We start from the raw sequence: 18,794 nt of genomic DNA, 5'->3' as shown, positions 1-18,794 counted from the left end.
TATAGACCGGAGAGGTGCAGCTCGGCGCAGAGAGAACAAAGTTGCCGCCCGAGAGTAACTGGGGCCTTGTCATCAACCTGTCTGCCCACGGAAATCTCACGTTGCATCAGAAGGCCTCAAAAGGGCACGAGTCCTTTGGCTCGCCCCCTGATACTCGTGCAATGAAAATCGAACATGTTGCCGACAACAAGCAAAGCCTATGTTGTGCATGCGGGGATCCTTCTCTTTGCCGATCCCACTGCAGCATTTCGTACACATCCTACCTTGCAGTCAATACTTAATACAAGACGCATCAGTATCTTGTCCTCATAGTCAGAAAATATTGTGAAGCTAAAGCTATTGGATCTGGAGGTGCCAGATAGCAGCTGTGATACTGGCAACAATTTTGGAAACGACGAAAGCGTCCTTTTTGATACTCGGAATCAGGCCACGAATTCAGCCCCCGAATTCAGGCCCGGCCGTCCATTGAACTAGACCAATTGGGTTGGGCGCTGGCCTAGTGGCCCGCTTTTCTGACGGTCAGAAGAAGCTCCGAGGCCTTTAGGTGGGCAGGAAGCAGATATAAGTTTATATCGTATAGGTCAGAAGCTAGGTCAGTAATTAGAAATCAAGGTCAAGCTCATGGGTGGCATGTCGTCCGTTCGGACGAAGAGTTGGAAGATGTAACAATATAAATGAAGGCCTGTCGTCTGGAGAATGTCGTCGCACCGACCGGCAGTGGGCTCTAGGTTCCAAATCTCACACAGGTACACCAGGACACGGAATTTCGAACGCTGCTTTGTGCACACAGACCACTTTGCAAACTCAATCAGAATGCCTAAGCCGTCAATCCTCCTCGTTCCAGGCTCATTCGCCTTGCCCGAGTTCTATGAGCCGGTCATAAATGCTGTGGCCGAGAAAGGTTACGAAATTCAAGGCCTCCATAAGCCCAGCGTTGGCCCTGCGAGCGGAAAAGCTCGGGAAGGAGTGGCACCACCAACCATGTACGACGACGCCGCCTTCATTGCCGGGGAGGTCGAGAAACTCGCAAATCAAGGGAAGGACGTGATTCTTCTTGCTCACTCGTACGGAGGCGTACCTGTGACGCAGAGCACGAAGGGGCTGAGCAAGGGAGAGAGGCAGAAAGAGGGCAAGGAGGGTGGAATTGTGAATCTGGCGTATATGACCTGTCTGGTGCCAGCCGTGGGGCAGACAGCGAAAGATGTTTTGGCGACCGTGCCCCAGGAGCAGCAGTTGGACCTGAAGATTGATGTGGGTTTGCATCCAATGCTGGACCTCGTTGCATCGAAGCCCCCTCGGCTAACAGCACACCATCAAACAGGAAAACGGCTGGATGTATCATGATCCAGTCGAAGCATCGGCGGCTCTTGTGTTTTCGGATATCCCGAAGGAAGAAGGGGAGGCTTGGATTAGGAAATTCCCCCGACACTCCTCTCTCAGTTTCATCGGCGAACTGACCCATGCCGGATACAAAGATATCCCTGTGTCGTACCTGCTCTGCGAAAACGACTTGTGCATTCCAGCAAACGTCCAGAGAGATGGGATTGACTTGGTCGAGAAGGAGAGCGGGAGGAAGGTCGATGTGACCAGTATCAAGGCTGACCATTGCCCCATGGCTGCCCAGCCGGAAGTAGTGATTGAGTGGATTTTGAACATTGCAGCAAAGTATTAAGAGAGGCAGTGGCCGGAACTTAGGTGGAAGAAATCTCTGAGGGGCCGGGGCGCGTTCGGTCAGGTCTGTTGCGCTGAACATCCTCGCTTCTCTGTGCAGGGCTTTTGATGTATAAATATTCGACAGACGTGGTTTCCACTGTCATTCAAACGTGACTCACCCGAGATTTTATCGCCGTCGAAACTGAGTTCCACACCTCTCCTTTGAAGGTTTAGGTCATTAATAAAATAGGAAGCCCCATTTGTCCGCAAAATATTCCTCGATTTTCCAGGCTTGAGGATCCCACGATGCAAGTCCAGGCGTAATGTTAAAACTGGGCATTGTAAACAGGTCTCGGGTGAAGTCTTCGTCGTCGATCATGGCACACATGTTGATGAGATTGTCTCGCATCTTGGCAAAGGGGAATCTATCGATGCCAGGTTGATGAACCGTGAGCAGTTGAGTCGGAGTGGGCTGTAATGACAGCGGAATGTTCGGGGGAGCAGGAGATGACAGTGCTGGAACAGCGGAACACGATTTCAGCCCTAGGATGGCGCCATTGATGTACAAAGCACTGAACACGGTGGGCAACGGACAGAGCTCATAGCTCATATTGGGAACCTGTGCGGTGGGTGAGGACTGAAATGGCAGACTCGTGCGTGCCATCCAAGAGGGTGTGAGGTCTGCAGAGCATGGCACCAGGGCAATAGCATCCCGACAGCCAAGTTGAGCAAGGCCCTCAATGGCTGAGGGACAGTAATCCTTCGTTTGCGTGACATGACTGCTCTGTGGCGGAGAAGCATGATTTATCTCCTGTGTAATCCTTTTGGCCTCTCGGAGTCGTTTCCCTAGAGTAGGGAATAGTCAGTCAACATGAAAGTCCGCACAGTGGACTTCGTGCAGGGAACAGGCAAGGGTGATGGATTGTACCACATGGTCAATCACATCGTACTCTGTCCGAAGCTAAGATAGGCTAGGAGCAGAGGAGCTCTGCTCAGAGCGACATCATCAAGGGAGAGAGCCAGTTAGCCCCTAGGGCACACCCACGTCTTGCACGTTGTGCCAGCTTGTCTTGAATCCGTTTCCTTTTCCTTGCATCTGTGACATTGTGCCAATCGTCTTGGTCGTTTAGCGGTTGTTGGATATCCGCTGGTGAGTTGTTCATGATCAGCATGATTAAAAGGCGCGGGAATCCCAACCTCTAGTTTGGAAGGAGAGGTACGAACGGTGGGCAGTTAGAGCGATGCTGTTGTTTCCTTCCTCCCTGCCGAGGAATCATGCTAAACTGGCGACGTGACCACGTGATGAGTGCAGCTGACAATTAAATGTACTTGCGGAGTTTATGCTCCACTCTAATAGTTCTGAGGATCATACTCCGTCCTTTGGAATCTGTGCTACACAAAAGATAACTAGCCACTGGGTTGACAGCATCCTCCTCATCGAGCCAACCGGTGTCATTGTTTGTACTGACAGCCCACGTCAATGTCAGCGAACTTGCAATATAGGCAAGGTATGCCTCTCACATGACCTGAAAAGAAGCCTTTCGGCTATTTCTTTCAAGGCATCAATTTCTCAATCGGGTATATGCAACGCCGATCACGGCTCGCTCTGTAGCTTCATTGTCGAGTGCCTACGGAGCTGCTAATGCCGGAACTCGCGTGTGTTCCAACACCAAGGAAGGGAAACGGGCTCATGTCTTGAATCGTGTTACATTGCACCTATAAAGCTCTGTGTTCTCGAGTTCTGAGGTAGATTTCCAGCCCTAAATGTCATCGGGTTCTTCTCAGCCAGTTTCACTTTCTGACTTGCATCTTATACCTGAATCTTTGTTGCGAGATGCCGCTGATCGAGTTGGCGGCTGTACGCCTGCACCCTTCAGTTTCCTCTAGCCTTCATGACTCCTTTACCGCAACCTGGACTAACGCCTGCGACCTCGCCACTTCTGCTGCCAATGGGGTGCCTTTTCAACTTTACCATTCCATAAACCCGACTAGTAAGGACGTGTACTATCTGGTCGGCGGCTGGCAGAGCGGAAACGACCATATTGCGTTCCTCTCAACTCCCGATGCGGTAACCCTGGCCAGAGGTATTGGCGAATACATGACTGTTGACATCGTGCGGCATGTTGATGGAGATATCAGTGCTCTGAACAAAGACCGTGGAGGAAGGCCCAAAGGACTGAGGGTCACAATTTATAAAGTGCCTGAATCAGTGGCTGACGGCTGGGCGGCGAAGTGGAACAACAGCCAACTTGCAGGTGCCGGAGCCGGTGGATGGGACACGAGCGGTTCCGTACAGAAACAGCACAAGGCCTTCAAAAAGATGGGCGAGGCCACCAATAGCGCCGCCGCATTTGGCCGGAAAGACGAGGGCGGAAGCAAAGTCTGGGTCTGGCTCGAGAGCCTTGGGAGGGCTGGAGAGATTGGAGGATCTCAACACCCTTTGGAGGGGTTTGATAACATCGACGCTGAAGTGTTTGAGATGGAATATGTATTGGGATAGCTGCTGGACTGTTGGCTATGAGGCACAACAAGCAGCGCAGTGTGATAACCCGCACAGTTCCTCATTCTTCACACCTGACCGGACCCCGGGAGGTTGTCAGAATCAATGGTGACAAGGCCCGGTATAGAAATTTTTTGTACTGCGTGTAGGACAAATGCGGCTTGGCATCAATTGCAGGCAGGATAAGCTCTTGTGCTCCACAACGATACCGGTATTGGTGCTGACACGCGCCGCAGGGCGAGACAAATCTTATGGGCCAGCCAGAGTCCTGGTTGTTCGACCAGATAAGCCAGGTGCACAAATGGTCGAGCACTTGGACGATTGCGTCTTGAGGGAATTTGTCTGCTCGTTGTCCTTTACCTTCTGCATAGGTCATGCGGAATACTTCCCGGTCGAATCTCTGATGAGAAGCCAGCCTTACCATTCACTGGCCAAGATTGTTGGAGAACTGGAGGCTTTCGCTTGAAAGGTGAAACGCGAGAACCGGACTCTCGTCGGCTGGTTCGGATGATTCAGCGCTGATTACATTCGAGATCGGTTTCTCTGGCGCAAATCTTTGTCACCCATCAATTTGACGCGGCACTGGTTCCCTCCAATAAGAGCAAGGGCTTCAACGAAGCAGTTGTTCAATCCAAATCCATGCCCACATTAGGTACGGCGACCGGTTGAGGATGATTAAGCCGATGATAGTCAGCCCAATTCTCCATCTGGACTGTTCCGGACAACTGGGGCTGGGCAGCTTCTGGGCCAGGTGTGCTCTCAGCTCGCAATACCTCGTCGCCTTCAAAGGCCATAGGCTGGCATCTCAGATTATGGAGGCAGGTTTCCCAGGTTCTGCCGACCAGCTTCCCTTCCAACAGACTTTCGCTGAAAAGGAAGAAACCTTCTTGGCAGCCGACAAGGTACGCGTCGAGGCCAGAGTTCTTGAGGAGAATCTGAGCACCATGAATATACCTAGAATAGTGGTTGTCCAGATATTTTGCCCAACCTCTGGCGGCAGCCTGCAATGATTCGCTTTCCGACTCCATCTTGGTCCAACCGACACCGAGCGCAATAGTCGCCTCATCAAATTCTGGTCGATCCACGGCGGTCTTTGGAGGACTAGCCGGCGCCGAGGCGATGTTGGTGTCAATTGGGAGGCGGAGTGATGTCTGAGACAATCTGACCGATTTGCGGCTGGTCGGCAGCTTGGGCCGACTGTATGCCGCAGCAATCTCTTCCCTGAGTGCTTTCTCATCCGCCTTCTCTTCATACCATGTGCCGGTCTGGCTTTCCGCCGAGACCGACAAACCCGTTTTGGGATTGAGCAAGACCATGCCCTCGCCGTAAATGGGCTCCTCTTCGGGAATTGGAGCCGGGGTGTCGACCGAGGCAAAATAAGAGCCATCCGCTTCGACGTCGAACGCGGTCTCGTCGCGAGAGCGCTTCCTCGACGGGTTTGTTGATATTGGAGTCATGCTGTCGGCTGGAGTCCAGGTGGTTGAGTGATTGGGATATGATGCCGAAGAAGCTTCTTCTTGTTCCAATGATTTGGGGGTATCAGAGGGAGTGGGGAGTTGATGCTGTTCGTGAGAGACAAATGACATGTTTTGCAATGGCGCAAAAACAACTGGCACGAAGTACAAATGACGGTTTTTTTTTTTAAATCCCTCCTTCTGTCCAAGCGACGGAATAAGGCTGGCAAAAGACAGCGAACAGTTGACAGTCAGATTGGGATATGCGCCGCAGGGGAGCGACAGGCCAGTATAAGGCAGCGAGGGCGTGGATGCTAGATGATGTCGATATAAAATGGGTGAGGAAAAGGTGTGTTCCGGAAGTCAATGGTAGAGGAGGAAGTAAACAAGAGAGAAGGGTGGGTAGAGGGATGAGCTGAGGTATTTGAATAACGGAGAAGAGAGGCGAAGAGGAAAGAGGCAGGGTTCGTCACAATGCTTGGAAGCTGGAAGCTGGGAGAAGGCGAGAAGCGAGAGAGAGCCAGAACGCTAGAAATCTGGGGGTCTGCAAGATTCCTCTGGGAGAGAATGGTGACGGCGTGCTGTCAGTGGTCAAGCAGTTGGTCCACGGCCTGGCAGCAGATGCGAGGTGTGAGGTCTGAGCGGCGGCTTGACGGCAACGGGCAACGATGCACAAAATTCGGGATGCCTTTGTAGCGATCAGCCGCCCACAAGCAGTAAAGCTCGCACGGATTGCCAGGAACGCCGCACTGATCGGGCAGTGGCCATTGGGTGAGGCGAGAGCTGCATGCCATCTGCATCCTGTATCCTGCCTGTAAGCAAAGGGCTTTTGCTCGCAGTACTGGGTATCCGATCCACCGAGCCACCTGAGAGAGTGCTCAAATCAGAGACGCCAGCGCAGCCGGCAAATGGATCTGTAGGGCCAGAATCAGAATGGTGGATAGGGATTGGAAAAGAAAAAGGGAAACGGGAACAGGGGAGCAAGGAAGAGGGAGCCCCCACCAGCCGCCCAGCGAGCCAGACCTCTTGCGAACTTTCTGACTGATCACCCTTTTTCTTTGCATGCGTGATGCGCTTGGATGCGGCAGCCGAAGAGCAATACAGTAAGAGGCAGTGTGGGGAAATCCACGCCAGTCCCTAAAGCCCGCAACACACTCGAACTGGGCGCCTTTTAGCGGCTGGAACCCTTCCTGGTGGATGCCTGTGGGTGCCTGGTGCCCCAACGCCACCCGCTTACAACCCTGGAGGAACCATTGGGTGGTTGCCTTGCCTCCTCCAGCCTGCCAAGTGCTTGTTGGTCGCCGGTGGTCCCGCCAGCCCGCCAGCCTGCCAACCCGCCAACCCCCGGGCTTCCTGCCGCTCTGCCACATGCCACCCAGTAGGTAGGTACGTGCAATACGCTTGTCGCCATTTCAGGTTCAATTCCCCCCTCCCTCCGCCAGCCTCTTTCACTGTCTCATCCCGCCAGCTACCTCGGTCAGTGTCGTCACGAAATGTTGGAAAGTGCTCAATTTTCTTGTGTCGTTATTAGGTACGCAGGTAGGCATGTGGGTGGCTAGCTAGACAGTGCCTGCAAAAACTCCAGCGAAGTCCCCGACAGAGTCCTGCGTTTTCTACCGTTTTGCGCTGTATATCCAAACTCCTTGACTGTCACAGCAATATCATACAAGGATACCATGTCTATGTCCTGAAACCTTGGGAGAACACTGACATGTTCGCAAGATTGTCGCCGCTGTCGCAAACTCAATCGACTGGGTGATCCAGCCCGTAGATTGAGGAGCTCCTTGTCGCTTCTCTTTTCCGAATTCCGATTCCCCAAAACATTAACTTCTCGTTCACGACCCAAGTCCGGTGCTGAACATATCTTTCAGGTTCTTCGTCTGGGAAGGTGCATACGTCGGGGCAAGTCCACCAAGGAGAAGGAAGACGGTAAGAAGGACAAGTGCAAAGATCAGGGCTTTTCGCATTGCCGGCTTCTGAACCCCGAATTCGGACCACGATCGACCAGCCTGGCCCACATATTGTTTGAGTTGCTCCGCTCCCAGTCTGTAGTACAGAAGACCACCAAGCGCGATCGAGTAGCCGAAGAACTGGGTCTTGGTGACGGGGGTGCCCCAGATCATCATGGAAGCAGCCACGAGCAGGATATCCTTCAGGATTCCACAAAGGGTGAGGACCAGCGACGATGTCTTCCCAATCTGCCCATTACCGTTAGAGACTGTGCGGAGCGCTCGTAAAGGCTCCGTTTCACTTACCAGGAAAACAACCGAGACATTAAGGAGGAAGGCGACCATTGCATTGGCCACCAGCATGAAGATGCCCACATCATAGACGTTTTGCATGCTCATGCTGGGGATCTCAAGCACCATCGCCGTCACACCGTTCATGACGGCGCACACGGGCGCAAAGTAGTAAAGAGATACCAAGGGATCCATCTTGAACTCAGCCGAACTGAGAAGACGTTGGACGAGGACTAGGCGGGTGGCCTCAAAAGTAATACCGCCGGCCTGGTACATGAAACCGGTCAAGTTGAATTCGATCGCGCCATATGAGGCAATGACAACGCCGATGACGATGAATGAGACGTTGCCCAAGGTCTTCAAGCTTGGAGGGGAAACACCCATGGCCCAAGTGGTCAGCAACACGGCGACTGGCATGCAAGCCTTCGCCAGTTGTTAGCGCCCTTACCCATTCTCTTCATATGTGCCTCAACTCACTTTCAGCATTTGTATGAAGGCGACACTTAGGTAGAGATATGCTTGGTTTCCGCAAATCAAGCTCAAACTAAAGAAAAATCCGATGGGGAGGATGGCACGGAGATAGACCTTGCCGGTCATTTTGACAGTTTTGCGTCCATCGAGGAGGGTAGTGGTTTTCGACAGGAGCTGTGTCATGAACGTTGCAAAGAGCATGTGCCTGACGATACAAGTCAGCTGCAATATCTGTGATTGGAGGCGCCATTGAGCATACCATGCTGTCAAAGTGATGGGGAATTCTTGCGAGGGTCAGCACATGCGATCACGGTGCCATCATGGGTAGCCTACTGAATCCAAGAGTATCCAACAACCATTTGTTGAACAGAATCACACCTCCGCTGAAGCCAATCCATGTTCTGCAATACCATCAGTCAAAGGACCCATCTCTTGGACAGGAACCGTACGTACATGACGTAGAAAGACGGGTGCAATGACGGTTTAGGAGGTGGAGGCTTTTCGGTCGTAGGTAGGATACTAGCTGATGAAGCGGGAGCAGCTGCCGGCTCATTGACTCTGGCCTGTTCACCCGACAAGCGGGCCTTCTTCTCAACGTCGGCCATTGGAAGTTGTGGTAATTGAGAGCGAGCGAGGAAGTCTCGAAAGGAGAAAGGGCTGGGTGACCCCGAAAAAGTCTTGGGGCGCAGCACGTTGGCAAAGAATCAAGCAGACATATGTGGAAAGACTCGACAGGCTTGTGTAGACCACGATTACCGGCTGAAGCTATAAACGCAGGGCGAAGAGAGGGAGGGAGTGATTGAAAGATACGCGTCGCGAAAGTATTGGGGGGATTCACGATGGAAATTTGAGATGGAGACAGATTGAGATTATCGGCAACCAGGACGAGGATCGCCGCATTCGCAGTCGCAGCCGCGAGAGGCAAAACTCCCTGGGAATTGGAACCCACAAAATAGGCAAAACAGAGCAACTGAGCCGAGCGTTATCAGCAGCCAGCCAATAAAGACATGTGCTGCAATCTAGTCGAATTGGACCCTGAAGAGGTGCCAACTCACCATCTGGGAACGGGAGAAGATGCCACCCTGCGTCGTCTTGGACTCCTGGGTGGCATCGGATCTCCGCTGTCGCTCAGTACTGTACCTATGAGTACCTATCGTCGATAGGTGTATGTAAGGAGTAGTTCACCGGACACCTGTTCGCCTGTCCGGCCTTGGTGATGCGTGGACAGAACTTGATTCAACGTCATTGAGATGTCGATTTCAGGGACTCCAGGGACCTGCCTGTCGGCTATGAATATGTGTCCATTTTCTTGTATGAGCAAGCAATACTCAGTACAGGGTACATACGACGTACTAGGTACGAGGTAGGTGTCTCAGGGGCATGTGAGGGTATCAACCCCTGAACGCAAGGCTGCAGGGGGCCATGCCCCCTTTCTACCTAGAGGTATACTACGCGCACACACAGGGGTACAAAGGATCACTCTTGTAGTCCACTTTTGCACTATTGAGAGAGGCCAATGCCAATACGCGGTATTACCACCAAACCTCGTCACGGCGGGACGAGTTACCCAGTACTTCGCGGACAAACCCTAGCTGTGCCCAGTAGACCGCAATCCGAACATCTGTTGTCCATCCCCTGCCAAGCCTAAGTTGTCGTGTATCAGAGCCCCCCATTGGCCCACCTGCCGAGCCGCAGTGTGTCCGCGCCTGCGCCCCAACTTTTTTTGTTCGGACGCATTGAACTTGAGCACTAGAGGGCGTCCGATGCTGGACCAGCTGTCTTCTCTGCCACGGTTGCTGTGATTATCCCGGCGCAAACGTTGCTGTACAGATTCTGCAGGTTATATTATTTCCTGTTTTCCACATTGCTTTGGCTACACTCCAAATTTTGGCCCCTCCTGAACATGCCTGATATGTACGCCATCCTTCCACAACTCCGTCACCGCTCTCTAACGTGTCTGCTACAGTTCAGTCGACGTTCTGGTCATAGGCGCTGGCCCAACTGGCTTGGGTGCTGCCAAAAGACTCAACCAGATCGTATGTGCCTCTTGCGCCCCTGACAACCCCCTACTGACCGCTCCCCAGAATGGCCCATCATGGATGATTGTTGACTCCAACGAGACTCCTGGCGGTTTGGCTTCTACAGATGTGACTAAGGAGGGGTTTGTATGTCACCTGAAGTCCCGTGCAAGAGTATTCAGGCTCTAACCTCTAGAATAGCTCTATGATGTCGGTGGTCATGTCATCTTTTCCCACTACAAATACTTTGACGACTGCATTGACGAGGCGCTGCCGAACGAAGACGATTGGTACACCCACCAGAGGATATCCTACGTTCGGTGCAAAGGTTTATGGGTGCCATATCCATTCCAGAATAATATCTCGATGCTGCCCAAGGAAGATCAGGTGGTATGCATGGACGGGCTGATTGACGCCGCCATGGCAGCAAGAGTCGCAAACACAAAGCCTCAGAACTTTGACGAATGGATTCTTCGCAACACTGGGGTTGGCATTGCAGACATTTTCATGAGGCCCTACAACTTCAAAGTCTGGGCTGTTCCCACCACGAAGGTGAGCTTGCTACAAAGACTACGTTCGGCCCTGGGCTAACCCCTGCACAGATGCAGTGCCAATGGCTTGGGGAACGTGTGGCAGCTCCTGATCTCAAAGCCGTCACCAAGAACGTCATTCTCCAGAAAACTGCAGGGAACTGGGGCCCCAACGCTACCTTCCGATTCCCCGCGCGAGATGGAACTGGTGGCATATGGATTGCCGTGGCCAAGACTCTCCCAGAAGAGAAGAAGCGCTTTGGAAAGAAAGGCACTGTTAAGAAGGTCAACGCCGACAAGAAACAAGTTCTCCTGGCAGATGGCACCACTATCCACTACGAAAGACTCATCAGTACCATGGCCATTGACTTCCTGGCCGAGGTCATGGGAGATGAGAAAATGATCAGCTTGTCCAAGGGCTTGTTCTATAGCAGTACCCATGTCATTGGCGTGGGCATTCGAGGTTCGCGTCCCGAACGTATTGGCGACAAGTGCTGGCTCTACTTCCCTGAGGACAACTGTCCCTTCTACCGGGCGACCATTTTTTCCAATTACTCACCATACAATCAGCCACAAAAGCATGTCAAGCTGCCCACGTTACAACTTGCCAACGGATCCCGGCGCCAGAGCATGCAGGCTAAGGAAGGTCCGTACTGGTCGATCATGCTGGAGGTTTCCGAATCTAGTATGAAACCCGTGGACCAGGAGACTCTCCTCAAGGACTGCATTCAGGGCTTGGTCAATACCGAGATGTTGAAGCCCGACGACGAAATTGTCTCGACATACCATCGCCGTTTCGATCACGGGTACCCAACCCCGACGTTGGAGCGAGAAGGGGTGCTCAAGCAGATGCTACCGGCACTTCAAGAGAAAGGCATCTACAGCCGCGGCCGCTTTGGGTCCTGGAGATACGAAGTGGGCAACCAAGACCATTCGTTCATGCTGGGAGTCGAAGCTGCAGACAACATCATCAACGGAGCAGTAGAGCTGACACTCAACTACCCCGACTTCGTCAATGGGCGGCAGAACACAGAACGAAGGCTGGTGGAGGGGGCTGCGTTGTTTAGCAAGAAAGCGGAGAATGGCAATGTTGTGGTTGGACGTCGCATGACCGGCGGCAAGACGGAGCTGGGTGGGCGCATGGGAACGAGTGGGAAAGAGGCATTGAATGCCAGCGGCGGGACCGCGACAGCCATGAAGGACGGCAACTCGAGGGTTCTGAATCGCAGCTGGTGAGGAGGAAGAGCGACTCTGTCATGAGATTTCACCATTTTTCTTTTTTCCTCTTTTCGTTCTTTCCGAAAGCATTGGACATACATATTCCCCTTGCCAAGCGAGCGGCATACAGCTAGAGCGAGTCATTCACGTGGATCAAGAATACGGGGTTGTTGCGCATGGTATACGGGATCACGGGAGAGAATTGGACGGTTTAGAGGGGCTTCCCTTTGCCAACACTACCAACTAGAGGAGACGGTCGAAAAAGAAAATCACTTCCAACTCCCGGATGTTCATCCATTACCACATCTCTCAAGGCCCTGATGATGGCGGTTTTCTGCCTTTTAGGCGAGGAACAACCCAGTAGTCAATCACCCCGCAGTGTACGGAGTAGTTGTAAATATCTCGCTATGCACTTACCTAGGCATGTACCTACCTAGTCAGCTAGTTGATAGGATTCCTCGCGACCCGGGTGTTCCTGTTCTGTTCCGTTCCGGGACGTTAGAAAAAGTGCGGGGGAAGACGCTTGTTCCCTCCCCACTCGCTACCAAAGACTCGCTACACACCTACAACTAGGTCCTCAGTCCGATTACGATTGTGTAACTCTCTGACTAACACCCAACTCGGAAGTCCATGAAAAATTTTCAGCGTGGTCGGTCAGCTGAGCGTGGCTATGTTCGGATCGTTGTGCCGTAGGAGTGATACATGGTGGTGGTAGGAAAAGGATGCTGAGGATGCTGTTTGTGAGGAATGCAGGAATGGAGTAATGCGGGAGAAAAGCGTGGAGAAGGGCCTAGACTAACAGGTACATATGTACTTGGTACTGGGCACTCGTGTGTGCGCTTCGTACTCGAACAAGTAACAGGCGCTCGGGAGGTAGTAAGGTAGTCGCGGAGGACCTCATACGTTTGTCGATTGATTCTGTACCCTGTACTCTGTACCCAGATGCCCTCCCCTATCTTACCTACTTGTACGAATACAAACAAATACTCAGCTCCGCTGTGGAGAAGGAGGAGAAATGCCTCATTGTTGTTGTCTGAATCTAGCAGTGGCGTCGTCAGAATTGGCCGATCAAGTCCGGGCTTTGCACGCTCAGTCTTGCCATCCCACCATCGAGGTAGATCGATCCGGCACACGTCTGTGCGTTCTCTTCATTTCCCTCGTCAAGCCACACCAGATCCACCTGTTGCCTTGTCCTGACTGAGGAGTTCGGGCGCAGTATGATCGAGGGCTGGCGGGAAGAACAATTCCGCTGGCCCGGGAACTGCTTGGAGAACATCTGAGTTGGCTGTGGTTAGCAGAGTAGTTAAGATAATGACATGAATGTCTGGGTAGGAAGTATCTGCAAAGAGCAGGCCAGCGGTGGAGAGGTGTTGTGCGCGCTCGAGACGCATGTTTGTTGAAAACGATGGGTTTTGTATTGGCCATCGTTCCTTGCTGCTTTTATGTCATTGTCAGCGGGGACACAGGAGGAGCTGGCTTCCACAGATGACCTCGTATGGCAGCGTGTGGAGGGTTTGTCTTGCGTGTCTCTTTACAAGTAGACATTTCGTCTGTCTCTACAAGTACTTTGCGCCTATTCCGGGGTTCATGCTTGACCATACCGACTCATTCACACATGCTTTCTCCTGGATAGCAGGCAGAGTCCGGAAAACGAGTGGAGGGGTATTTGTGCGCGACAGTGGGGAGTGGATTGCGTTGGGGCTTCTGTTTCAGTTCTGATTCTCGCGTCATTGTCATATGATGTTTTTCTTGATGGAGTTTGCCAGGTGATGAATGGAGCAGAGAGGCTCGATGGAGCGTAATCCAAAGTGAAAGTGAGATCCACGGTGCAATCGATCGAGAGGTGTTCGTGAGGATCGAGGCGAGGAGGGACGCATCACGTCAGTGCACGCAGCAAGCACGCGGAACCAGCTCAGAATTGGGATGTGTTCCTGAATTTTCGCCTTGACCACTTTGTCCACTTTGTCCACGGTCCCCGCCAACTGCAAGCAGCAGGGCAGTTACACCCAATCATGGCCAGCACCATTCGACTGAATTTGTGCTCATGGGCATTCCGGGCCTAACCGCATGCAACACTTGGCACTGGCATCAGATGCACCGGTTGTTTCTGCTGCATGTCGTCTGACTCGCCAAAAAACATCTCAACACATTCGTTCGAACCTTGCAAGGAAGGAAGTAGGGGGGAGGCCACCAAAAGGACCCCGAAAGCGCCTATAAGAGGGAGTCTTGTGTGTCGAAAAGGACCCCGCTAGGTGACGCCCATTGAGGACTATGGGCCCTATGGCTGCATCACTGCCACCGAACTGCCACCCGTGGCCGGCACTATTCCTCCGTCAGCCTAGCATTTTTCTCGCCCGCAGGGGCGGTGACGGGCTGCTCACTGTTGGACCAGTAGCCTGTTAGATGCCACTGGCCACCCGCCTGGAATCATCGTCACCAACAAAAGACTTTTCGTGCGCTTGTGACCCGTGACTTTTGCCCCGTGAACCCTTCTAGGCATGACTATGCCTATGCACATGCCCAGGCCCACGCCTATAGGTAATCATCGGGGTTCGGTGGGCTGCAGGACCAAGTAGGACCCAGCTAACTAGCCGGCAACTTGTCAACCTCCTGCTTCTCCACGATTTTCCACGACTACCACGCAGTCCTCGAAATCCCAGCATACAAGAAAAAACACCTCATTGCTCTCCAACCTCAACCTGTATCACATTCTGTTTCCTTTTCCTTGATAATTCTTCCACATGCTTTCCCCCCATTGATCTCAACTAAACCTCCCACTATCTACCCATTCCGTCATCTTTCTCACGAATTTCCTTTCTCTCTTTTTCTTTGTATCTTTCTCCAAAACGGTACGTAGCTGACTTCTCCAATTCCAACCCTTCGAGTTCTTATCGTCAGAGCCTCGAAATATTCCGCTCGCAAACCTTGATTGTCTGCCAGGGCGGTGAATGGGATATATCTCCCGAGACAGTACCTGTTTATCCCTTGCGCCTTGTCCAACCTCGATTGCTGTTCCTATGCTAACGTCGTCCTGGCACAGTCGACGTCAAGCATTAGTTTGCCCATCATGTCGGCCGCTCAAGTCGCTCCCACCATTCCCCCTCGTCCTGTTCGAGCCCAGCAAGCTGCTGCCCATGGCGCCGGGAAGCTGCCTGATATCCCTCCGCGTCCCATAAACAAGCGTCTCGAGCGTTCGGTTTCCCCCTCCAACTACCCTCGATCCCCTCTGAACGAGCCATGGTCCGCGAATCTCACCCGTCAGAAGACCAATGAGCAAACCTCCGCCGAGGGACTGCCCCGCCGTCCCAGCGTCCAGCACCTGCCATCCCTTGGTCAAGAAGGCATGGAATACGGCGAGATCATGGACATGGAAATGGAGATGCAGATGGATAAGGTGGAAACGAACCAGCAGCCTCCTGTCTCGGCTCTGGCTGCGGATGCTGCGGCGCAGACTAGGAATATTGCCCAAGACCTCCATTTGCATGCTCCAAAGCCCTCCCTCCCCAAATCAAGTGCGACTGCGCAGGTCCAGGCTGTCACCAGGACCGACTCGCAGCAGGCCGCTTCCCACGGCATTGGGAAGCCGTCCACCCCCTCGCCAGATGAAGCTGAAGGGCTGCAGCAAGTGAGGACTAGGTCAAGTTTCTCTCGGCCCTCGTCTACCATCGCCGGCGAGCGTCGCCCCTCAGTCTTTGGAGATGAAGAGTCGGGTCCTGCGGAATTGGGTCTCCGCGTCCCCATCAATCCTCTCTTGGGTGACGTACAGGCCCCCTCTCCGGCTCCAGGTCTGAGTCCTGCTCATACCGGAGCAAATGGCGACAAGAGACGTCCCACACACTCACGAGCAAAATCGAGCAGGGAGATATTCACTCCTCCTGGCAGCTATGGTCTTCATGGCCACGGCGTTGCTCCCCAGGACAAGTTTGAAAAGGACTGGTACGCCAAACACCCCGAGGTGGCCCAAATCGAGGAAACCCTTGGGCATGGAGTCTATGAGAGCATCGGGAGCGGCCGCGGCGCCTTTGCCTTGAGTAGTGATGATCTGAATAAGATTGTGCGGGATACTGCCAGCCGCGGAGCAGGACTCGGTAAGGTGCATGCTGTGAAAACATGGCACGCTCTAACACATTTGTCCAGGAACGTCAGGAACAACCTATTCATATCCTGATGAACAGATTGGGTATCTGGCCTCAGATATCTACATCTCAAGGTCCCAACAAACTACTCCCAACAGCCTCGCGAAGACGGTGACTAACAACTCCCAACCGGCTCTCGAGTCTCCGTTGAGAAAAGCTAGTTTCCCGGCGGACGAGACCATCCCAGCTGAAGTCCGTCGCGGCCGCCTTTCGGTTTCCAGCAAGCATGACGATCATGATGCCCTTGAAAGTGAACAAGAGGGAGAAATCCATGTTCCGGCGGGTCGCCGTTTCAACAAGATTACGGGCAGCGAAGAAACTCTGAATGAAACGGCAGAAGCTCGGCTGTTTGGCCAGGAAGATGAGTATCTCCAGGAATACGGCTACACCGTGCCCATTCTGGCAGCGGACGAAGTCGCGAAGGAGGCAGGCATGGAACACCTTCAGCCAGCAGTTTCTCCCAAACAGGAACGCCGTGGAAGTCTTGAGCCTGTGAGCGGTGACGTTACCCCAGGCTCACGCCCGCCGAGCAGACCCCCCAGCATGTACAGTCTTCACAACCATTCTCTATCTCGATTTATTTCACATCCCGAGGAACGAGAAACCATGCACACTCCACTGGAAGATGTACATGAATACGAACCTCTCTTCCCCGAAGATGACGACAACAAGCCAATCAATTATGCTGAACGATTCAAGCCAAGACCCAACACTCTCAAGCAGCGATTCCCTAGCCAAGACATTTGGGAAGATACACCAAGCAGTGCTCTTTATTCCGCCACCGTCTCTACACCAGATCTTCCTTCTAAGGTCGAGGATGCGTCTGCTTCAAAGACATTTGAACCTCCAGAACAGGAGGCAAGCCGAGATGAAGAAGCATCAGAGAAAGAGAAGGCTAAATTAATACTGAAAGAAGAAAAACTCGCGCAATCCCGCTTTGCACCTCACCTACGTGACGACATGCCGACTAGACCTGGAATGGTACCTAGATTTCCTAGCCAAGATATATGGGAAGATAGCCCTGACAGTCACCACCTTGTCACGACGATCACCAACCTTCCAAGAGATCATGAGCCGGAACCGGAGACCTCACAAGAAACTCCACTTAAGCCAAACATCCCTCCACGTCCTGCTAAGAACAGGTTAGGGGAAGGAGCATCGTCTGCTCAGATCGCGCCGAACGTGCCACCCCGACCAACCAAAGCACTTGGTTCTATTCCTCCTTTAGGTCTTCCCCCGACTGACGGGACGAAGTCGAAGGATGCCTCCCCGACGGAGCTTAAGAAAGTTCCAAGTATCCCCGATCGACCAAAGCCTCAAATTCCAGCTCGCCCAGCAAAGAAACCTGCCGGAGAGAGCCTGACAAAGACTATTTCCGGCGGTCCGACAGGGTCGGTTGAGCAGGAGAAGATTTCGCCTCCCATTGCCAAAGCTAAGCCACAAATCCCTGCCAGACCTGGTGCAGGCAGTAAAATTGCCAATCTGAGAGGGAACTTTATGAACGATCTCAATCAGAAACTAGGCTTGGGACCGCCTAAGGAGAAGGAGAAGGAAGCAGAGCCGGTGGTGGAAGAGGCGAAACCTCTGGAGGATGCACGAAAGGGCAGAGCCCGAGGTCCTCAAAGACGGGCACCGGCCAAGTCTCCGGCTGCGGTGAAACCTATGGGATTCTCCATGTTTGCACCGCGATCGTTGTGGACTATTGACGATGTTGACGAGCTGAATGTCACTCCAAGCGAACCGGCAGCACCTGCATCCACATTGAGAGCGGAAGACGAACCTTCTCAGCTAGATGTTCCGGAGGCGGCCGAGCAGGTCAACAACTCCGTTCCAGCCGACACTACAGTTGATGCAACGGAACCTGCCGAGGCAGAACCCAAGCTTGCAGAGGCAGGGGTAAAAGCTGAGGATGAACCAGCACCGATGGTGACCGATTTAGCCATGAACACTGCCGCAGAACTCGCAGACCCGGAACCCACGCTCGGGACGCCTATAAAGGAAAAGTCTAATCCCTTGAGTCGGAATGAATCAGCCGAGAAAGGCGACAAGGAAGGTGGAGAGGTTGACCTCTCTCAACGCACTACGGCAAGCAGTGATCAGGTCTTGGGGTCAGAATTGGAAAGAGAAGACCCCGATCCAAACATCGATGCAATTCCTGCAAGCAAGCATACCACAGCAAGCACACTTGGAGATACACTGCCCTTGGAGAAGAGCCAAGCCCCAGAAGAACAGAGGACGCTGAGAAACACATTGCCGGAAGGAGAACCAGGAAAGCCCAGCATGGAGGAGGTCTAGCAGGTAACGGTTGGCTAGCGGAGTTGTAGTGGGATCTGCTGGAACACAGAGCACGGGCTTACAAGGCCATGGTATACGTATGGGTAAAAGCAGCTCGAGCTATGTGGCTTGTGCTAAGGATACGGGTAAGACAAATGGTAGCAGGTTGGAGACTGGAAAAGGGCCGCAAGAACCCCCCAAAAAAGCAAGGTCTCCATGTTTTTTTTTCTCAGCCTTGGGCCTTGGTTTTTTATTTAGAATAGCGAGAAACCGTTCCTATTCATTGGCTTCATTCTCTCA

General features: G+C 52.9%; 7 protein-coding genes across 7 annotated transcripts; 4 read left to right on the top strand and 3 right to left on the bottom strand.

The window, feature by feature from the left end:
* Positions 1 to 813: 813 nt before the first annotated feature.
* On the top strand, positions 814 to 1,672 carry Z519_01060 (uncharacterized protein; the record flags this gene model as incomplete). Its single annotated transcript, XM_016758817.1, has 2 exons — positions 814 to 1,251; positions 1,322 to 1,672. 2 exons carry the CDS (start codon positions 814 to 816, stop codon positions 1,670 to 1,672), a joined length of 789 nt encoding a protein of 262 aa, XP_016624145.1.
* A 219-nt stretch (positions 1,673 to 1,891) lies between these two features.
* On the bottom strand, positions 1,892 to 2,263 carry Z519_01059 (uncharacterized protein; the record flags this gene model as incomplete). Its single annotated transcript, XM_016758816.1, has 1 exon — positions 1,892 to 2,263. One exon carries the CDS (start codon positions 2,261 to 2,263, stop codon positions 1,892 to 1,894), a length of 372 nt encoding a protein of 123 aa, XP_016624144.1.
* Positions 2,264 to 3,487: 1,224 nt separating this feature from the next.
* On the top strand, positions 3,488 to 4,153 carry Z519_01058 (uncharacterized protein; the record flags this gene model as incomplete). Its single annotated transcript, XM_016758815.1, has 1 exon — positions 3,488 to 4,153. One exon carries the CDS (start codon positions 3,488 to 3,490, stop codon positions 4,151 to 4,153), a length of 666 nt encoding a protein of 221 aa, XP_016624143.1.
* A 626-nt stretch (positions 4,154 to 4,779) lies between these two features.
* On the bottom strand, positions 4,780 to 5,739 carry Z519_01057 (uncharacterized protein; the record flags this gene model as incomplete). The annotated part of the gene is made up of 1 exon (XM_016758814.1): positions 4,780 to 5,739. The coding sequence occupies one exon, from the start codon at positions 5,737 to 5,739 to the stop codon at positions 4,780 to 4,782; it is 960 nt and encodes a 319-aa protein (XP_016624142.1).
* Positions 5,740 to 7,442: 1,703 nt separating this feature from the next.
* Positions 7,443 to 8,923, bottom strand: Z519_01056 (uncharacterized protein; the record flags this gene model as incomplete). The annotated part of the gene is made up of 6 exons (XM_016758813.1): positions 7,443 to 7,805; positions 7,863 to 8,270; positions 8,325 to 8,523; positions 8,578 to 8,602; positions 8,652 to 8,719; positions 8,772 to 8,923. The coding sequence occupies 6 exons, from the start codon at positions 8,921 to 8,923 to the stop codon at positions 7,443 to 7,445; spliced, it is 1,215 nt and encodes a 404-aa protein (XP_016624141.1).
* A 1,298-nt stretch (positions 8,924 to 10,221) lies between these two features.
* On the top strand, positions 10,222 to 12,102 carry Z519_01055 (uncharacterized protein; the record flags this gene model as incomplete). The annotated part of the gene is made up of 5 exons (XM_016758812.1): positions 10,222 to 10,232; positions 10,285 to 10,354; positions 10,403 to 10,483; positions 10,538 to 10,888; positions 10,939 to 12,102. 5 exons carry the CDS (start codon positions 10,222 to 10,224, stop codon positions 12,100 to 12,102), a joined length of 1,677 nt encoding a protein of 558 aa, XP_016624140.1.
* Positions 12,103 to 15,151: 3,049 nt separating this feature from the next.
* Positions 15,152 to 18,515, top strand: Z519_01054 (uncharacterized protein; the record flags this gene model as incomplete). Its single annotated transcript, XM_016758811.1, has 2 exons — positions 15,152 to 16,172; positions 16,222 to 18,515. The coding sequence occupies 2 exons, from the start codon at positions 15,152 to 15,154 to the stop codon at positions 18,513 to 18,515; spliced, it is 3,315 nt and encodes a 1,104-aa protein (XP_016624139.1).
* Positions 18,516 to 18,794: the final 279 nt, after the last annotated feature.

The sequence above is a fragment of the Cladophialophora bantiana genome, assembly GCF_000835475.1.
Source record: "Cladophialophora bantiana CBS 173.52 unplaced genomic scaffold supercont1.2, whole genome shotgun sequence".
In the NCBI taxonomy this organism is placed as follows: Eukaryota; Fungi; Ascomycota; class Eurotiomycetes; order Chaetothyriales; family Herpotrichiellaceae; genus Cladophialophora; species Cladophialophora bantiana.
The sequence above is the reverse complement of the archived record's forward strand: the minus strand, read 5'-3'. Positions and strand labels throughout refer to the sequence as shown.